This window comes from Molossus molossus, unplaced genomic scaffold, assembly GCF_014108415.1.
Source record: "Molossus molossus isolate mMolMol1 unplaced genomic scaffold, mMolMol1.p scaffold_m16_p_1, whole genome shotgun sequence".
NCBI classification, from domain to species: Eukaryota; Metazoa; Chordata; class Mammalia; order Chiroptera; family Molossidae; genus Molossus; species Molossus molossus.
In genome coordinates, this window is record NW_023425344.1 from 61,989,835 (window position 1) to 62,009,331 (window position 19,497).

Sequence of the window (19,497 nt, forward strand, 5' to 3'; positions counted from 1 at the left end):
AAATGCAAATGATAAAATTTAAAATGACATTTTTTATTGATGTGCAATTGAATGAAGGATATTCCTGATGTGGATGTGAGTTAAACCTCTTTGACATATCCTCAACTTTCAAGAATCTGAAATATAAGTCATGAGACACAAAACTAGAAGCAAACATTCTCATTCACATGAGACAAGCAAACATGTCTCAGTCCAAAAGTGTACTGCATTTAGGCAACACTAAGTCATATAATTACAGGAAACTCCTTTCCAATGCCCACTCATAAAACTTTTAAATCTTTGACATGTCTGATCATCTTATTTCTTCCCAGTCTTTTTTTCCTATTGATAGACTTGAGAACTGCTAAAGCACACAAAAAAGTAAAGATTTTAAAATATAAACAGATCTTAGAAAAATATCTTGAAATCTCCAGTGAGCTAGGTCCTTTAAAGCCCTAGACAGTTTTGCCCAGCAGTTAGAGCATCAGTCTTCGGTCCTGAGAGACCCAGGTTCGGTTCCCACTGGGGGCACGTGCTTCGGTTGCAGTTTGTCCCTGGCCCTGGTTGGGTCCTGAGGGTGGCGACCACTCGGTGTGTCCCTTTCACGTCGATGTCTCTCTCTCTCTCTCTTCTTTCTCCCTCCCACTCTATCTGAACAAAAAATGAAGAAATGTCCTCGGGTGAAGATAAAAAAAAAAATGACAGCATTTGACAGGCCGGTGTGGCTCAGTGGTTGAGCATCGACCCATGCACCAAGAGGTCACCGGTCCAATTCCTGGTCAGGGCACATGGCCAGGTTGTGGGCCCGTTCCCCAGTTGGGGGCGTGCAGGAGGCAGCCAATCAATGTTCTCTCTCATCGATCTTTCTCTCTCCCTTCCTTTCTCTCTCTAATATCAATAAAGAAAAATATTTTTTTTAAATGACAGCATTTATAAAAATCCATTAAATAACTCAAATTAATGTTAAAGGAGTTTCTAGAGTCCACCCTCAGCAAATGAAACTCAAAAGGTTTATCTGGCCCAAGTTTGAGCAATTAGTTTCATACCAAAGAAACCCTGATTTGGAAAGAAAATTCTCAAATCCTCCTCAGCCATTTAAAATGTCAAAAAGAAAGGAGAAACATCTGTAACAAAAATAAATTAATAAAAATTTGAAAAAAAAAAATGTCAAAAAGGGCATTTGAGAGGTAGACAGCCAGTCCTCATAAAGAAAAAAAAATTAATAGTAAAGATTATGAACAAATCAGAACTGTGATGCTTTAGCCAAAGGTTATATAGACCTTCCAATAAAGGAATCAGTTATCTTCACTTATTAAAGAAAGTATATCATGTTTATGACTAACTAAATAGCAATGTTATTTCCTGTAGAATATCAAAGATCCATAGGAACCTAATCAACAATTCTTCCTTTTTAAAAAAATATAAAAATGCAATACTCATTCCAAGATTAAGAGTAATAGATGTAAGTATTAGCATTGACAAATATTAATACTGCCAAAATTAGTCATCATTATTGAGCACTTACTATCTATCAGTGATGGCAATTTAATTTACCCTCACAACAACTCTGAGATGGTATCATTAATACCTCCATTTTACAGATGAAGAAACTTAGGTTAAATAATTTGCCCAAGGTCACATAAGCTAGTAAATAGAAGAGCCAGGACTAAAACTCACAATATGTTTTATGACACCAGAGTTCATAATTTTAATCACAAAATTATACTGCCTTAAAGTTTTACCACTAGTATTTTTAATGGACAAAAAGTAAGCTTACTCCTTTATAGTCAATCCCTCCTACACAATCACTGATCTATCTGTTCTATCACTATTGATTAGTTTTGGTTTTTGCCCATTCTAGAAGTTCACATAAAATGGAATCACGTTAAGTACTCATGACATAAAGGAATCATATGGTATGAGCTTTCCCCCTCAGCATATTGAGATTTATCTTTATTCTTGCACTTATTAGTTCTGTTCATTTTTATTGTTAAGTAATATTCCACTCTAAGAATCTACCATGCTTTGTTTATTCATTCACCAGTTAATAGACATTTGGATTGTTTCCAATTTGAAACTCTTAGGAATAATACTGCTATGAACATTCAAGTTCAAATTTTTTATGTACGCAGATTTTCATTAACAGGTAGTACACTGGAGGACTCTTACTTTCCCTGTCCCTGTCACCCTTGCCCACACTTGGGTAAGAACATTTGATACCAGATGCCAGAGAGTGTTCCTTATTCCCTAACTCAGCCCACACAGCCCTCATCCTTCCCCTTTCAGAACATTGTGTCTGTAAGCACTCCATCCTCAAGGCCAAAACTGTCAAGAACTTTGAGTAGTTTGAGATTTTTGACCCTCTAAGCATGCTAACAAAGTAGTCTGTCACTCTTTCATGGTTACTGGCAGACCATACAGTAATCCTAGGTCAGAGACACAGGATTTATTACTCACAGCACAGTAAGGAACATGAACACCATGTTTGTATCAGTTCCACAGAGCAGACAAGGAGAGGCCAAGGTAGATGCTGTGCAGGCAGGGGGTTTGCATCCCAACTGAAGATATAGCCGACTTCTATTTGCTAATACTTTGTTAAGTATTTCTGCTTACACTCATGAGGGATATTGGTCTGTAGGTTTTTTCCTTGCAGTGGCTGTCTGAGGATAATGCTAACCTATTAAAGTAAGTTAGGGCACATTCCCTCATCTTTAATTTTCAGAAAAAGTGTGCATAGAATTGTTACTATTTCTTCCTGAAATGTGTGCTAAAGCTCACCGGTAAAGCTGTCTAGACATAAAATGTTCTTGTGGGAAGAAAACTTTTTAACTATAAATTAAATTTCTTCAATAGATGGCAATAATAAGTTATTCAGGTTATCTTTCTTCTGGAGTGACTTTTTTAAAAATCTTCAGATAGAGCAGGAAGGAGAGAGGTGGGAAGAGAGAGAGAAACATTGATGTGAGAGACACACATCGAGTGGTTGCTACCCACACAACTCCAACCAGGGCCAGGGACAAACTGCAACTGAAGTATGTGCCCTTAGCAGGAACCGAACCTGGGACTCTCTAGTCCATGGGCCGATGCTCTAACCACTGAACAAAATCAGCCAGGGTTGCAGTGACTTTTGATATTTGAAAGTTTGTGTCCTTCAAGAAATTTTTCTATTTCCTCTAAGTTGCTGAATTTATTAGCATAAAGTTATACATAATATTCTTTTATTTTAATTTTAATGTCTGTCGAAATGTCAACTTTCCAGTCCTCATTTTGGTAATTTCTGTCTCCTCCCTTTTTCTTGATCAGTCTGGCTGGAGAATTAGCAATTTATCGATCTTTTCAAACAACCATTTTGGCTTTACTAATAGTCTCAATTGTCCTTTTTTAAAAAAAATGTTTTTACTGATCTCAGAGAGAGGAAGGGAGAGACAGACAGACACATCCATGACAGAGAAACATAGATCTGCTTCCTCCAGCACCCTGCCCCACATTGGGGATTGAGCCCACAACCCAGGCATGTGCCCTGACCAGAAATCGAACTGGTAAAAGTGAGCCACACCGGCTGGGCTCAACTGTCCATTTTTTATTTCATTGATTGTTATCTTTTTTATTATTATTATTGATTTTAGGTAGAGAGGAAGGGAGAGGAAGAGAGAGACAGAAACATTGATGAGAGAGAACACTGACTGGCAGCCTCCTGCATGCCCTCCACTGGAGATTTGGCCCACAACCTGGGCATGTGCCCTGACCTGGAATCAAACTGGTGACCTCTTGGTGCATGGGCTGACGCTCAACCACTGAACCATACCAGCCGGGCTAATTGACTGTTATCTTTATCTCCTTTCTTCTACTTATTTTAGGTTTAATTTGTTTTTATTCTAGAACAGTGGTTCTCAACCTGTGGGTCGCAACCCCTTTGGGGGTCAAACGACCCTTTCACAGGTGTCGCCTAAGACATAACAGTAGCAAAATTATGGTTATGAAGTAGCAACAAAAATAATTTTATAGCTGGAGGTCACCACAACATGAGGAACTATATTAAAGGGTCACATCATTAGGAAGGTTGAGAACCACTGTTCTAGAAGCTTAAGATGGAAATATAAATCAGGGTTCAGCAAAGACCAAATCAGGCCCATATTTACATATTACTCTCCAACAAAGAATGGTTTTTACTTTTTTAAGTAGTTAGGAGGAGCCCTGGCCGGTTTGGCTCAGTGGTTAGAACATTGACCGACGGTCCAGAAAGACCCAGGTTCGGTTCCCACTAAGGGCACATGCCTCGATTGCAGTTTGTCCCCAGCCCCGCCTGGGGTCATGTGGGTGGCAGCCAGTCGATGTGTCTCTCTTACATTGATATTTCTCTCTTTCTCTTTCTTCCTCTCTCCTTCCTGCTCTATCTGAAGATAAATGCAAAAATGTCCTCAGGTGAGGATTAAAAAAAAAAAAAAAAAAACGTTGGGAGGATAAATATATTACAGAATATAATTCTTAAAACTGATTTTCTGCATTGATTGGTTGATTCTTGTATGTGCCCTGACCAGGGATCGAACCCACAACCTAGCTACTGGGATGACACTTAAACCAAATGAGCTACCCAGCCTAGGCTATCTACAATTTTTTTTTTACCTGGCCTGCAAAGCCTAAAATGTTTTCTATCGGGCCCTTTATAGAGAAAGTTTGTCAACCTTTCTTTTCTAAAATAAGCACTTAATATTAAAACTTTCCTCCAATGTTACTTTAGCTGTTTTCTACTAATTTAATGTTTTTATTATCATTCACTTCAAATGTTTTCTAATATTCCTTATGATTTCATCTTTGACACTGGGAAAATAAAAAAGTGTGCTATTTAATTTCCAAATATTTGTTGATTTTCTATCATACTACTGATTTCTAACTTATTATTGTCAGAAAACAACACTCTTTAACATTTCCACCATTTGAAATTAGAGACCTATTTTATGGCTCAGTATATGGTCTATCTTGGTGAACACTGTTTGTGCATCTGAAGAGTTCTGTAGTTACTGAGGGAAGTGTTCTATAAATGTCAATTGTGTTAAGTTGGTTGATAGTGTTGTTCAGATCATCTATATTCTCAGTTTTTCCTCTTCTATCAATTACTGAGAAAGGTCGTTAAAATCCCCGATGATTGTGGATTTGTCCATTTCTCCTCTTCTGTGCATTTTAAAGCTCGGTCATTAGGAGGGATGTGTGTTTTTACTTCTCCTATTAAAAGAGACTAGGAGTTATAGGACTAGGAGTCCCTTTTTGAACTAGGAATGAAGTTCAAACTTCCAACAAGAAAAGGTTTGATTGGTTTAGCCAGTCTCTACATGGTATAAGGCTGTGCAGAGTTCTGGAGTCAGCACACTTCATAAGCCACTGAACAGAGTATCATAACTGCTTTATGATTAGACATCTATATCTGTTTCAATCAGGGTCACAGGCAGAGCAGCCTATGCTAAAAGAAACTCTCAAAAGGAGCATGTGGGCATGGCAGGAAAGGGTATGGCCATCTAGTTACATGAATCATCACTCTAATTTTATCCCTTAGGAATGGAAGATATGTAATATAGCACATGCAACCTCATCATCCCTGTGTGGAGGACCACTCCAAGACAAAAAGAGTATTATCACAAGCCAACAGGACTGAGGAGCTTTAGTTCATCATGGCTGTACAAGGAGTTACTTGCCAAGGTATGATAGGAAAAGAATACAGAATTTATGATGCATTCCCCATGCCTCCCAATATATTTTGCTCATAAAACAAAGTTCTAAAGGCAAAGTACAATTCTAAAAGTTAGTACACTGATGTTCCCCCCTCATAGTCGAACATGGTTGAATGATTTAAACCTAATGAGACTTAAAGATCGACTCATTTCAGAAAGCTTAATGATTTATAAATTTATATAAATTGTATTACTGTTATTATTTGCATTTATCTTCAGATAGAGCGTGAGGGAGAGAGGGGTGAAGAGAGAAATAGAGAAACATCAACGTGAGAGAGACACGTCTAGTGGCTGCCAACCACATGACCCCAACCGGGGCGGAGACAAACTGCAACTGAGGTACGTGGCCTTAGCGGGAACTGAACCCGGGACTCTCTGGTATGCAGGCCAACACTCAGTTTGGCTGAGCCAAACTGGCCAGGGCTAAATTGTATTATATTTTAAGATCTATCCAAAATAGTACCACCATTTTCATATCTACTAGTGCACTAGGCATTCTATCACATTACCCAGGTTTTTCCATCATAGCATCTATCATATTCAGAAAGTAGCTTTATTTATAGTGTGATTCTTCCTCTCCCATTTTTAGAATACAAGCTCCATGAGGACAGGGACTTGTCTGTTTTCATCAGCACTGTATCACCATTCCCCAGTTCCTAGAACAGAGCTGGCAAATGATAACCTCTCAATACAAATTTGAAGGATGAATAAATTAATCATGGAGAAGGGGTGTCATCTAAAACTCTAGCATTATTTACACTGGGCTCTGAAAAATAACTTAGGTTTGTCTATCTGAGTAACATAGGTTTATATAACGCTCTGTCTTTACAACACTTAAAATAACAATATTGTCATAAAAAACTGAGAAACTCCCCTGGCCGGTTTGGCTCAGCAGTTAGAGCATCAGCCCACAGACTAACAAGCCTCGGGTTCGATTCCAGTCAAGGGCATATACCTTGGTTGTGGTTTGTCCCCAGCACTGGTTGGAGTCAGCAGGAGACAATCAATTGATGTTTCTCTTTCTCTCTCTCCCTTTCTTTCTCTTTCTCTCCCTGCCTCTCTAAAGATAAGCAGAAAAATATCCTCAGGCAAGAATTTAAAAAAAAACAAGAAAACTGAGAAACTCCTTATCAAATAAGTTTTTAAATATTCAGATTAAGATTTCTTTTTTCTTTTGGCACATGCCCCTAGTGGGAACCGAACCCAGAACTCTCTGGTCTGCAGGCCAATGCTCCAACCGCTGGGCCAAACCAGCCAGGGCCAGATTTAGCTTTTAACCAATATACTCTACAATTACATTCCATCTGAAAATCTACAAGGTTCTCTTAGCTTTTAACTAGTTTATGATTTTTATCAGTCATTTAATTAACAAATACTAATTGCTTCCCAAGTTTGTGGAAGCATTATTGGAAATTAACCAAAGACTGCCTGACAGAGCTTAGAAATCAAGAGAGGAATGAAACAATCATAGTTGTACTTTGGGAAGCTTAACTTCATCTCAGTATTTTATTGGGCTGGAGGCAGGGAGACCAGTTAGAAGGCAATTACAGTAATTAGTTCAAGACAGATAAATGGAGGGTCTGGTTTAGAACATTGACAATTAGCCCTGGCCGGTTTGGCTCAGCGGTCAAGGTCAGAGTATTGGTCTGCAGTCCCGAGAGTCCTGGGTTCGGTTACCGCTAAGGGCATGTACCTCGGTTGCAGTTTGTCCCCGGCCATGGTTGGGTCGTGTGGGTGGCAACCACTCAATGTGTCCCTTTCACATTGATGTTTCTCTCTCTCTTCCTCTCTTTCCCTTCTACTCTATCTGAAAAAAAAAAAAAAAAAAAAAAGGAAAAATGTCCTCTGGTGAGGATAAAAAAATAAATAAATAAATAGAATAGAATAGTAGCCCTGGCCGGTTTGGCTCAACGGTTGGAGCGTCGGCCTGCGGTACAGAGAGACCCAGGTTCGCTTCCCACTAAGGGCACGTACCTCGGTTGCAGTTTGTCCCCGGCCCTGGTTGGTCGTGAGGGTGGCAGCCACTCGATGTGTCCCTTCACATCAATGTTTCTCTCTCTCTCTCTTCCTCTCTCTCCCTCCTGCTCTATCTAAACAAAAAATGGAAAAATGTCCTCGAGTGAGGAAAAAAAAAAAAAAATAGAATAGTGACAATTAAAACAAACAAATTAAATATAAAATGAAAAATAACATAAGATAGAAATGACAAATGTTCTGTTTTTATTTTTTTATTTTTTATTTTTTCCTTTATTGATTTTTAGAAAGAGAGGAAGGGAAAAGGAGAGAGAGAAACATCGATGAGAGAAAGAAACATCGATGAGAGAGAACATCAATTGGCCAGCTCCTTGCATGACCCCCACTGGGCCCACAACCTGGGCATGTGCCCTGACAAGGAATCGAACCAGCGACCTCTTGGTGCATGGGTTGATGCTCAACCACTGAACCACACTGACCGGGCTATTATTCTTTTATAATCCTCACCCGATGATATTTTTCCATTTATCTTCAGAGGGGGGGGGGGGCATCGCTGTGAGAGAGATACATCGATTGGTTGCCTCCCACATGACCCCAACCAGGGCCAGGGACCAAACCACAACCGAGATATGTGCCCTTGACCAGAATCTAACTTGAGACTCTTTGGTCTACAGGCCGACACTCTAACTGCTGAGCCAAACTGGACAGGACTGCTTTCATATTTTTAAAGAGTTTCTTGCAGAATATTACCAGTGTTGAAACACTGTTCTTTTCTTAGTTGCAGGTGTAGGACAACGCGGGTGAACAAATGTTTCATACTTGCACGTAATAATATGAAGTGATAACCTATCACCCTATTACAGATGAGCAAGTGATTTGCAGATGTTTGGACAGAAATATCTGCATGTTTGAGAACTATACTTTTGTACCTAGAGATTACCATCAGCACTGACTGGTTCACTATATCATTTGGATTTAGCTTTGAATTCTAAAATTAAACATCAACAACTCAAAAACTAGATATACAACGTTTCTCAAACTAAACTGGGAACAGCAGACTGTAAGCCATGAGTCCTGATGATGATTTAAAAGTTTATATTTTCATAATATAAAATATTTTTTTTGGATCATCTGGACAACCACCTCACATCCACAACAATGGTACTAGAATTACGGTGAGCTAAAGAAAAAGGCACAGAATGGCCTTACAAGGTAAATAATATATTTACTCCGAGTGAAAACCAAACTACATAACCTATGAGCACTCAAATACAGAAAAGTGGCATACGAATTAAGTTATCATAGGATATATAGTATACAGAAAACCCCACACCTTGCCAAGGCAGACAAAAGTTATGTTCATTCTGCAAAGATTTCACTTCAGCCAAACATTATTCATCACCCTAAATTTAATTTGTTTTACGGTTTTCCTTATATTTCATTTATAAACTTACTTTTGTTACTTGCGTGCAAGCAATAAGCATAACAAATTTATATCTATATACATCTAAAATTAAGTATTTTAATACAATAAAATTAAATAATTTAGGCTAATACTGGGGATTCACAATATTTTTTCCCCTTTGAAGGGGGACCGTATTCATGCTTAAGACTAATACAGTGGGGGGGAAAAACACAGAGATTCAAATCAGAATATCCATTTCCAAATCCTGGCTCTCCTAGCAGTTTAATGTGTAAACCTAAGCAATAATTTCTAAGCCTCATTTATTTGCAGGGTAAATGTGAAGACAGTTAGGTGGCACACTATAAATCAAATGAAAATTCCTTCCTCTATCTAAATTAGCTTCTTCTTATTTCTCTTTTTTAATGGTATTCAACATTCTATCAAACAACAGGGTTTAAGGTCTTGTCACCTTTGATGTTTCTCTAGTCATATATCACAATGTCTCTTTCCCACTGCAACTGAGAATTTCCACATCTCCAAAGCTTTTAGCCTACTATGGTATTTTTACCTCCATCTCCTCTAACCTACAACACATTCCACAGAAAAGCTATAGGATACAACTTCCTCAAGTGCGTATCTAAGGCTGTCACTCTCCTATTTAAAAATTTTCTATAATTCTCACGACATGCACTAAGGCCCTACTTAACCCCATCCTTCCAACATACCTCCAACAATTCCTAAACTAAAAATTCCCTGAGGCAATGTTATTGAGGTATCCCCTATCCCTGGCACAGTATGTAAAATACAAAACATAACAGATAACCAAGAATAATATTTGAAAAGAGTAATGTATAATGCTCCTCTGCCCACAGAAAGACACTGGACTATCTCCAGTGGCCTAACTTTTCCTTCATTTCTAAGACACTTCTAATTATTAAGACAATTGTTCTAACCACAACAATCTAAAAACTGGTCTATAAAGACAATCACAAGGAATCACAAAAAGACAACAGCCCTCTGTAATTGAACGAATAAAGAAAGCCAATGAAAAAAACATTTTACAATGGACACAAACAGCAAAGTTGGGTAGGGGTGGGAAGGATGGGGAGGAGGGTGTCAACGGGGGCGGGGGCGGGGAGGAGAAACATCTGTAACAAAAACAAGTTAAAAGGCAACCCACTATATGGGAGAACATCATTGCCAATGATACATCAGATAAGGGGTTAATTTCCAAAATATATAGAGTACTCATACAAGTCAACAAAAGGAAGACAAAGAACCCAGTTAAAAAATGGGCAGAGGACCTGAATAGACACCTCTCCAAACAGGACATACAAATGGCCAAGAGACATATGAAGAAATGCTCAACATCACTGATCATCAGAGAGATGCAAATTAAAACAACAATGTCAGAATGGCCGCCATCAACAAATCATCAAACAAGTGTTGGCAAGGGTGCGGAGAAAAGGGGACTCTAGTGCACTGCTGGTGAAAATGCAGACTGGTGCAGCCACTATGGAAAACAATATGGTGTTACCTCAAAAAACTAAAAATTGAACTTCCATTTGACCCAGTGATCCCGCTTCTAGGAATATACCCTAAGAAGCCTGTAACACCAATCAGAAAGAATATATGTACCCCCATGTTCATTGCAGCACTATTTACAATAGCTAAGATCTGGAAACAGCCCAAGTGTCCATCAGTAGACAAGTAGATAAAAAAAGCTGTGGTACATATACACAATGGAGTACTATGCAGCTGTAAGAAAGAAAGATCTCTTATCCTTTGAGACGACATGCAGGGACCTGGAAAGTATTATCCTAAGTGAAACAAGCCAAGCAGAAAAAGACAACCACCACATGATCTCACTTATATATGGAATATAATGAATATAACAGTCCGAGGAATAGGGTAGACCCAGAAACACGGAAGTAGGGTACAAACTGACAACCCTCAGAAAAGGGGGGGGTGGGGGGTGGGAATAGATAAACCACAGAACTTATATGCATGTATGCATAACCAATGGACATGGACAACAAAGCCGTGGATGGGGGGTGGGGATGGGGAGGAGGGTGTCAATGGGGTAAAAAAGGAGAAACATCTGTAACAAAAATAAAATTAAAAATTAAAAAATAAAATAAAAACAAGTTAATAAAAATAATTTTTAAAAAAAGAAAGAAAAAAAACATTTTACTCTCCCCCCTTTAATTATTTTTAAAATTTTAGTCTTACTACTAACTTGGTAGCTGGGTTGTCATGGACCAAATAATTGCAACATAAAATCTATAACAAGAAAAAAATAAACCACAGAAGAAATTCCTACTAGATATAAAAACATCAGACAAATGATTTTTAAAAATTCATTAACTAAGTCTTCTGAGTACCTCTTAGTTCCCTTAAAAAAAAATGTTGGTGCCTTAGTCTTCTAACGGACAAAAGCCAAATGTCCAAGATACACACAAAATATTCCCCCTCTGAATACATGTATGATATTTATGACATACCATGACATCATCTCTTTGTAGGAAACTTGGATAAGGAAAATTACTGCTAATCATAAAAATACCAGTAGGCATTTCTTAAATATTCATCTCTCTGTTCCCTCTTATATATTTAATTTCACTAACACAATGCTCCACTACAGAAGCTGGAAAGGGGAGGGGGGACTCGAAATTAAAATATAAAAACTTGATTCATATGTAACTTTTCAGTAACACTACTGTTGTGTGCAAGGAGACAGACTCCTTAGGCATCTGCAGCACAATCTAAAACACACATGGATGTTTAGGTAACTTATAAGAATTTAATTATGGCTGTCACAAAGTCAATCAATCCAATTCTCCAGCTCTTTAAATAAAAGGTTACAGTATTTTAGAATATAAAAATTCTCAATTCGTTTTTACCAACTTAATAGCTCACATTAGATGCATGCATCAAGCCATAAAAACTTCTTTCTTAACAATGAAGGCAAAACTTGTGAACCAAAATAGAACTCCCAGAGCTGTAATTCACTTGGATTATAAAGTCTACCTCAAAATCTTTCATAATTTGACTCTTTGAATTGATTAAATGGGGGGGAGGGAGCAGAGACAAAAACATAAATATAAACCATGGGTGGCAGTATCTCAATTGCTATTGGCCAATGACAGGGGCAAAGGGGGTCATTCTATGGATGACAAAGCCATAAAAGAAAAACACAACATCTTAAATTGTTACAAAACTGGTCCATACGCTAAAAAAATGTGAGCATCCACACCTTAACTAGTTATATAGACTATGATCTAAATCAAGAGCTTAAATGCAGAATAAAATGCCAATGCTCTGCCTCCCTAAAGAAACATACAACCCTATAAACTGCTGAACATCATCAAACCAACACCCACCAGAGTGGATATTTTGAATATTAAATCAGGAAATCATGGTAAGTGCTAGCGGTTCCTCTAGGCCTCAGCAGCAGCCTTAGGTATCAGAGCAAAGTCGAGCCCTCTTAACACTCAAAGAATAATGTTGATGTCATTACGAGGCTACTGATTCTTTGCACTCCGGACTAGTCATTCCTTGATCCACAAGGCAATTCTATCCCCCCATCCCACCCCCAAAATAAAGAGAGCTCAAGACAGAGAAGCCCTAGGGTACCCCTTCTCTACCTCCAGCGGCTGCTGCTTTCTCCTCCCTCCGGCTCCGAGGTGGGGGCTCCAGAAGGTCCCGGGCAGTTCCGAGCTCGGGCGGTGCTTGTTTTGCCTGTGCACGGTAGCCCTGGCTTCCTTTCCCAGTTTGCCCGAATTGGAGCGCTGTGGAGAACCCAGGGGCCAAAGAGGGAGCCCGGGTGGCGACGCCGCCGCTGCCGCTGCCTCTGGTATGTCAGGGGCCGGGATTGTATTTCGAAAGATCCGCCATTTTCACCTCGTCATCACCATCACAGCTCAGCAGCTTCCCCGACAGCCCGAGCCCCGGCCGCCGCCGCCGCTGCCAGTAACCTCCCCCTTCCTCCGCCTCCCATCCTGGCCCTCCCCTCCCAAGAGGCACACACCCACATATCCGGGGAAACCTCCCGCCGCCCCGCCAACCTTCAAATGCACAGGGAGATACAAATGCACACACAGCCCACGCCAAGATCTCCCACCCTAAAACGAAAAATGGTGTTCCTGCCGGCCGGCAGCCACGCCAAAGGAAGTCGCGCCACCTGCGGGGTCCCCAGTCCGAGTCTTTCTTGTTTTGAAGAGCAAAAGCCATCGGGAAGGAGGCACAAGGACAATCAAGAACCCAAATTCTTTCATTTTCAAAACAGCAACTTGAGGTGATGGAATTCCTTTTATTCACTGCGCCCATGTCAGGCATTAAAAACAAGATCAAGATCTTGAATGTCATTCACCAACCTGGACATTTTCCTCCACTGTCAGCACTACTTTAACAGAATGAGCTATTTCCTTATGTATGTCTGACCTCTCTGACACATCTGTAAATTACAGGCATTGGATCCTCACGCAAACACTGTGGTCAAAACAAAGTTCTGAACTATCTTCCTCTCCACTTAATTTCACCTGATCGTTTCTGTCCACGAACACTCTAACTTCCAGCCTGCCACTGGTTTAAGATGTCAAAGCGCAACTACGTTTGAAATACGTATTGATCCTATTGATGGATGAAAATAAACAGCTTGTTTTACAAGACCCCAGAGTTATACATTCATCCCCACCAGGTGCTCTCTTTATGCAATTTAATAAATAACTAAAAGAGAACATAGGTATTTTTTAATTGATTGGGGGGGTGTTATTCTACTTATTTAGGCATTTATTGGTTGCTTCTTGTATGTGCCCTTACCAGAGATCGAACCCGCAACCTTGGTGTATCGGAAGGATGCTCTAACCAACTTAGCCACCTGGCCAGGGCTAACATAAGTCTTTTTTAATCATCAAAGAAATAACAAGAAAACATAAGCCGCAAGGCTTCTGATGAGACCAGAATATTTTAAAAACCTAAATTGGCTACCTTTCTTAATTTCAGAAAGATTCGATAATCGCACATTCAAAGGTTGAATTCTATACCTATCAAATATAGCATAAGCTCAAAAAGATCAATCTGAAGTGAGCAAACTGAATGTCAAGGTTTCAAATAGGGCCACTCTACTGTCTCTTTCAGAAGTTAGTCTAAAAGTGAGGTAGAAGATGAAAAAGCCATTTCATTTTCTTACCTTGCTTGAATGACAACTCCATGTAACAGTCGGTAGATTCCGGCTTAAAATAGTGTTATTTACCACCCAGCCCAAATCGCCGTCTCTATATGCAGCCAGCTACAGGCTTGAAAGAATCAAGTCTTCCCAGCGTCTTCATCTTTAAACTTTATTTCCCCACCGCCAGCCGCGTCCACCCGCACTCTGCTTGGTGTTTACCGTTGCTTGGCCAAGCTAAGTCCCGGCCCGCTCCCTTCCCCCGTGCACCTCGGGGACATTATGACATTTAGCTGGTGGGCTTCGCGAGGGAAACGGACACACGAAGATACTATACAAAAGCGCGTAGGAAGAACGGGGCGGCGGGCAGCAGGGAAAGGAGGGGCTGGTACAAAATGACACAGCAGCAAAACCGGTTCCCAGAAACCCGGGGCCAACACGGCCAGCTTCCCGGGCCACGCAGTGTGCTTGTCAACAGCCGCGGGAGCCCTTCCTCCAGACCGCCAGGAAGGGCGGACTGCCGGGTGACAGCCGCTCTCCCGGGTGCGGGCGGGAAGGGGCAGAGCCCGGAGGATCCTCCCGCCCACTGCGGCCCGGGGGTGGGGCTCGGCGACCCCCAGCCTGCAGGTTCCCGCTCTCCGCCACGACCCACCAGCCCGGGCTCCCGGAGGGGGCGGTCAGGCGCCCTCGATCCGCGACACCACCCGCAGCGGGGGCCGGCGCCCCTTCCCGCCCGTCCGCCCAGATGCCCCCACCCCGGAGTCTGACACTCACCAAAGCCGGCGGCGCCGCCGCCTTCTCCTCGCGCCGCGCTCCCTGGGCTCCCAGCTGCCGCGGCGGCGGCGGCGCCTCCGAGACACAAACCCGGGTTTGTTCAAAATCACGCGCCCAGCGCCATTCCACCGCCGCATCCCATAATACGCTGGGCCCTCCCCGCCCGCATACCCCTCTTCGCCCGCCCCTCCACTCCGCCCGCCCCGCCTCTCCTGCTGGCTTTCTCCACCCCGCCCCTTCCGCGGCGCCGACCCCGCCCCTTGGCAACCCGAGCTCGCGTCACTCCGCAAGGCGCCGTAAGCGCGCCCCAGCTCCACGTGACGCCGAGTGGGAGCTCTGTCAAGGCTTTCGCACGGAATGTTCCACCGGGCTGAGCCTGGGAGGGGGAAGAGCGGGATCGCGCCTGCGACGGGAAAGGCCTTCCTCGTCGAGCATTCCATGTTAGGAGGTCCGTGCTGTGCACCTAGGTGCGATTTCCAGCATCCTGTCGCTGGTCGATGTGCTCGGGTGGGACGGTGATCAGTATTCACAATTGCCAAATCTTGTCGTTTTTTTAGGCACCGATTTTGTAGGTAGCTCAAAAGCCCCTGGGGACCGCGCAGAGTTAAAGTTGTTTCGAAAGGGAGTTTTTGCAGTATACAGCTAAGACTAACACAATCAACATTTTTTGTATTTAGTCACCTTTTATTTTTCCCACTCTTTATTATAAAATAAGAAAAGGTGCCTAGATTCGGAGTTGGCTAAACAGGCACTGAGAGATGATTCAGTTAATGCCTGCTCCGTGTGAGACAAATACACAGAAGAAACAATAGAAATTACAAAAGTGTAATGTAAAATAGTGTGGTACAGTCTGTAATTGCTAATGGAACACGGAAGACATATAGGTCAACGTGAGAGACTAGCCCCTGAACAAAGGAGGAGGTAAGATGCAGTGGAAGCAACACTTTGCAATCAAGCAGTCCTGGTATTAAATTCTGGCACCTCCACTTATTAGTATATAACATTTATCAAGTTTCTTTTCCCATCTACAAAATAAAAATAAAGCTTACCAGGATTCTGAAGGTTAAATGAAGAGAGGGGTGTCAAGCAATACACAGTCTCTACCGCAGAATATGTTTGTTCTCTTCTGCCATAATCAACACCACCCTATACCTCCCACCTCAAATTCAGTGGTTAGGATTTAGCAAGACAATTGACATGAAATAACAAAGGCTTGGAAGTGGTAAGGTCTGTGGTCTGTGCAAGGACTGTGAAAAATCTGAATGATACACAGGCTTTGTTGAGGATCAGTAGGTGAGCCCCCTTTACCAGGAGCCTTGAAAGCTAGTGTGAGAACACATCCTCATGGTTAAATGATTGGTGGTACTGTGAGTCACCTCTGGAAGGAGGAAGGGAATGAAACGGTACCGAAGCCCTGGTGAATTCTATGGAAACCAAAGAATCCCCGCAAAAGGAGAAAATTTCCCAGTTTATTCCACAAAGGCTAGCATAACTCTGATATCAAAAACCAAGGCAAACAGTACCAAAAACAAAGGGAGGGGGGGTGTCTTCTGTTCTCATTATGACTTTGTTCCAAAGACAGAATTGAGTATGAATATATCAAATCCAGTAATGTGGTAGTAAAAAGAATTCACACCATGACAAAGTACAGTTTACTGTAAGAATGGTGGTTTAACATTAAGAAATCTACTCATGTGCTCGGCCTGTGTGGCTCAGTGGATTGAGTGTCATCTCCACCCCCCTCTAAAATCAATAAAAACATATTAAAAATAAATAAATAAATAAACTTCCATGTGGAAACAACAAGTTACCTACAAAGGAAGAAAAGCAAGCTGGGTTACCTTGGCCGGTTTGGCTCAGTGGTTAGAGTGTCAGCCCTCAGATGTAAGGGTAGAGGGTTTGATTCCAGTCAAGGCCAGGTACCTGGGTAGCAGGTTCATCCCCTGCCTCAACTGGGGCCCTTCCGGAGGCAACCAGTCGATGTGTCTCTCTCACATCAATGTTTCTTTCTCTCTCTCTCCCCCTCCCTCCCTTGGGTGAGGATTAACAACAAAAACAAGCTGGGAAGGAAAAAGAAAGGGGAAGAGGAGAGGTGTAGAAATAAATATGAGCCCTGGCCAGTTTGGCTCAGCGGTTGGAGCGTCGGCCCGCGGTACAGAGAGACCCGGGTTCGGTTCTCGCTAAGGGCACGTACCTCGGTTGCAGTTTGTCCCCTGCCCTGGTTGGTAGTGCGGGTGGCAGCCACTCTATGTGTCCCTTCACGTCAATGTTTCTCTCTCTCTCTCTTCCTCTCTCTCCCGCTCTATCTGAACAAAAAAATGGAAAAATGTCCTCGGGTGAGGATAAAAAAAAAAGAAAAAGAAAAAGAAAAAGAAATAAACATGAAGACCAAACAAACAAAGGCTATTTATATTGAGTTTTCTATATCAAGGGACTGGGCCATCATCATCGTGTTGTCAAGGAGTCAAAGGAAGGCATGGAATGGAAAAGCTTCATAGCTTTATAGAAAAGGAAATCCAGGTATGCTCTGATAGAGGCTATTGGCATGGGGAAGCTGTTAAGCAGCCTAACTTAAAGTGGGGCATCCTTAATGATTGGTTAGGGGAGCATATTTGGCTTTCTCTGATTGGTCATAAATTCAAAGTCTGGGCAAAATTTCGAGAATCTGTCAGTTATTGATCAATTGGTAGCCATTTTGGTCCAATTGTTACAGGAATTGTTAGGCTACCTGGGATGGTTGCTGCAGACTGTGGATCGTAGCTTTATTTTTATATATTCAGTCTTTCAAAGAGAAGAAAGGAGGAGATGGATGGATGGATGGATGGATGGATACATACATACATACATACATACATACATACATACATAGATGTAGTCACTGGAATTAGAAATCCTGGAAGCTAGAAGACTGCTGAGCAACAATTACAGGTCACTGAGGGGAAAGGAAAACAGCTCAGCCAAAATTCCATTCATGTCAGGATGACAAAGATATCTGTGAATATGCACAGATTCCTAAATATGTTACCCATGAACAGCGTCTGAGGGATCACTTACAAGTGAACACTTACAAACAGTAAAACAATCAGAACAGAGACCTCACATCAAGACAGGGAAGATGAAGAGAAGGGGAATCTATAGTGAGTCAAAATTTCTTTGAATTTTGCATAGTAATGTAAGGAAAAATGACAATGTAACTGGGAATTATAACACAAGGTGGTAAATTTAGGATTCCTAAAATAGAAGAGACACATTGGAAAGGAAAACCAAATACTTGGTGAAATGGAACAAAAGCATCAACTTTTCTTACTGAAACCTAGGAATTACTTGGGGATAAGAAGGGGCAGAATTAAAATGTTCTAAAAGTCTCAACTAGGAGTGAAAGGTGTAGAAGTAAAAATATTAGAAGAGTCTCATTTATTGAGGTATAATAAAGAGGCAACGGAGGCCTTTTGGCTCTCTGAGCAGCACCATGATGGACAGCAAGAACAAGAGCCTTACGAAAGGTGGCAAAAAGGGAGCCAAGAAGAAAGTGCTTGATCCATTTTCTAAGAGAGATTGGTGTGATGTGAAAGCACCAGCTATGTTTTATTTTTATTTATTTATTTGTTATCAAGAGAGGTTTAGAGAGCGAGGAAGGGAGAAGGAGAGATACAAACATTGATGAGAGAGAACATCCACTGGCTGTCTCCTGCATGCCACCCACTGGGGATGGGGCCCACAACCTGGGCATGTGCCCTGACTGGGAATTGAACTGGTGACCTCTTGGTACATGGGTTGACGCTCAACCAGTGAGCACACCAACTGGGCACACCAGCTATGTTTAATATAAGAAATACTGGCCCTGGCCGGTTTGGCTCAGTGGTTAGAGCATCGGCCTGCGGTCCGGAGAGACCCGGGTTCGGTTCCCGCTAAGGGCACGTACTTCGGTTGCAGTTTGTCCCCGGCCCTGGTTGGTCGTGCGGTGGCAGCCACTCGATGTGTCCCTTTCACATCGATGTTTCTCTCTCTCTGTCTCTTCCTCTCTCTCCCTCCCACTCTACCTGTACAAAAAATGGAAAAATGTCCTCGGGTGAGGATAAAAAAAAGAAAGAAAGAAAGAAATACTGGAAAAACACTAGTCATGAGAACTCAAGGAACCAAAATCATGTGTGATGGTCTCAAGGGTCGGGTTTTTGAACTGCAGAATGATTTAGTTATATTTAGAAAACTCAAGCTAGCCTGGCTGGTGTGGCTCAGTGGACTGAGCATCATCCCATGGACTGAAAGGTCCCAGTTCAATTCCCAGTCAGGGCTCAAGCCGGGGTTGTGGGCTCGATCCCCAGTAGGGGGCATGCAGGAGGCAGCTGATGGATGTTTCTCTCTCTCTTTCCCTTCCTCTTTCTCTAAAAAATCAATTTAAAAAACATAATAGAAAATTTAAGCTACAAGCTAATTATTGAGGATGTTCAGAGCAAACCCTACCTAATTTTCATGGT

General features: G+C 41.7%; 1 protein-coding gene across 1 annotated transcript in view; it reads right to left on the reverse strand.

The window, feature by feature from the left end:
- Nucleotides 1–14,622, reverse strand: part of LIN54 (lin-54 DREAM MuvB core complex component) — an 81,639-nt gene extending 67,017 nt beyond the window's left edge. The window contains exon 1 of the mRNA XM_036259472.1: nucleotides 14,273–14,622. Within this exon, the coding sequence (XP_036115365.1) occupies nucleotides 14,273–14,294 (22 nt within the window). The 5' untranslated portion in view covers nucleotides 14,295–14,622. The remainder of the gene's footprint in view (nucleotides 1–14,272) is intronic.
- Nucleotides 14,623–19,497: the final 4,875 nt, after the last annotated feature.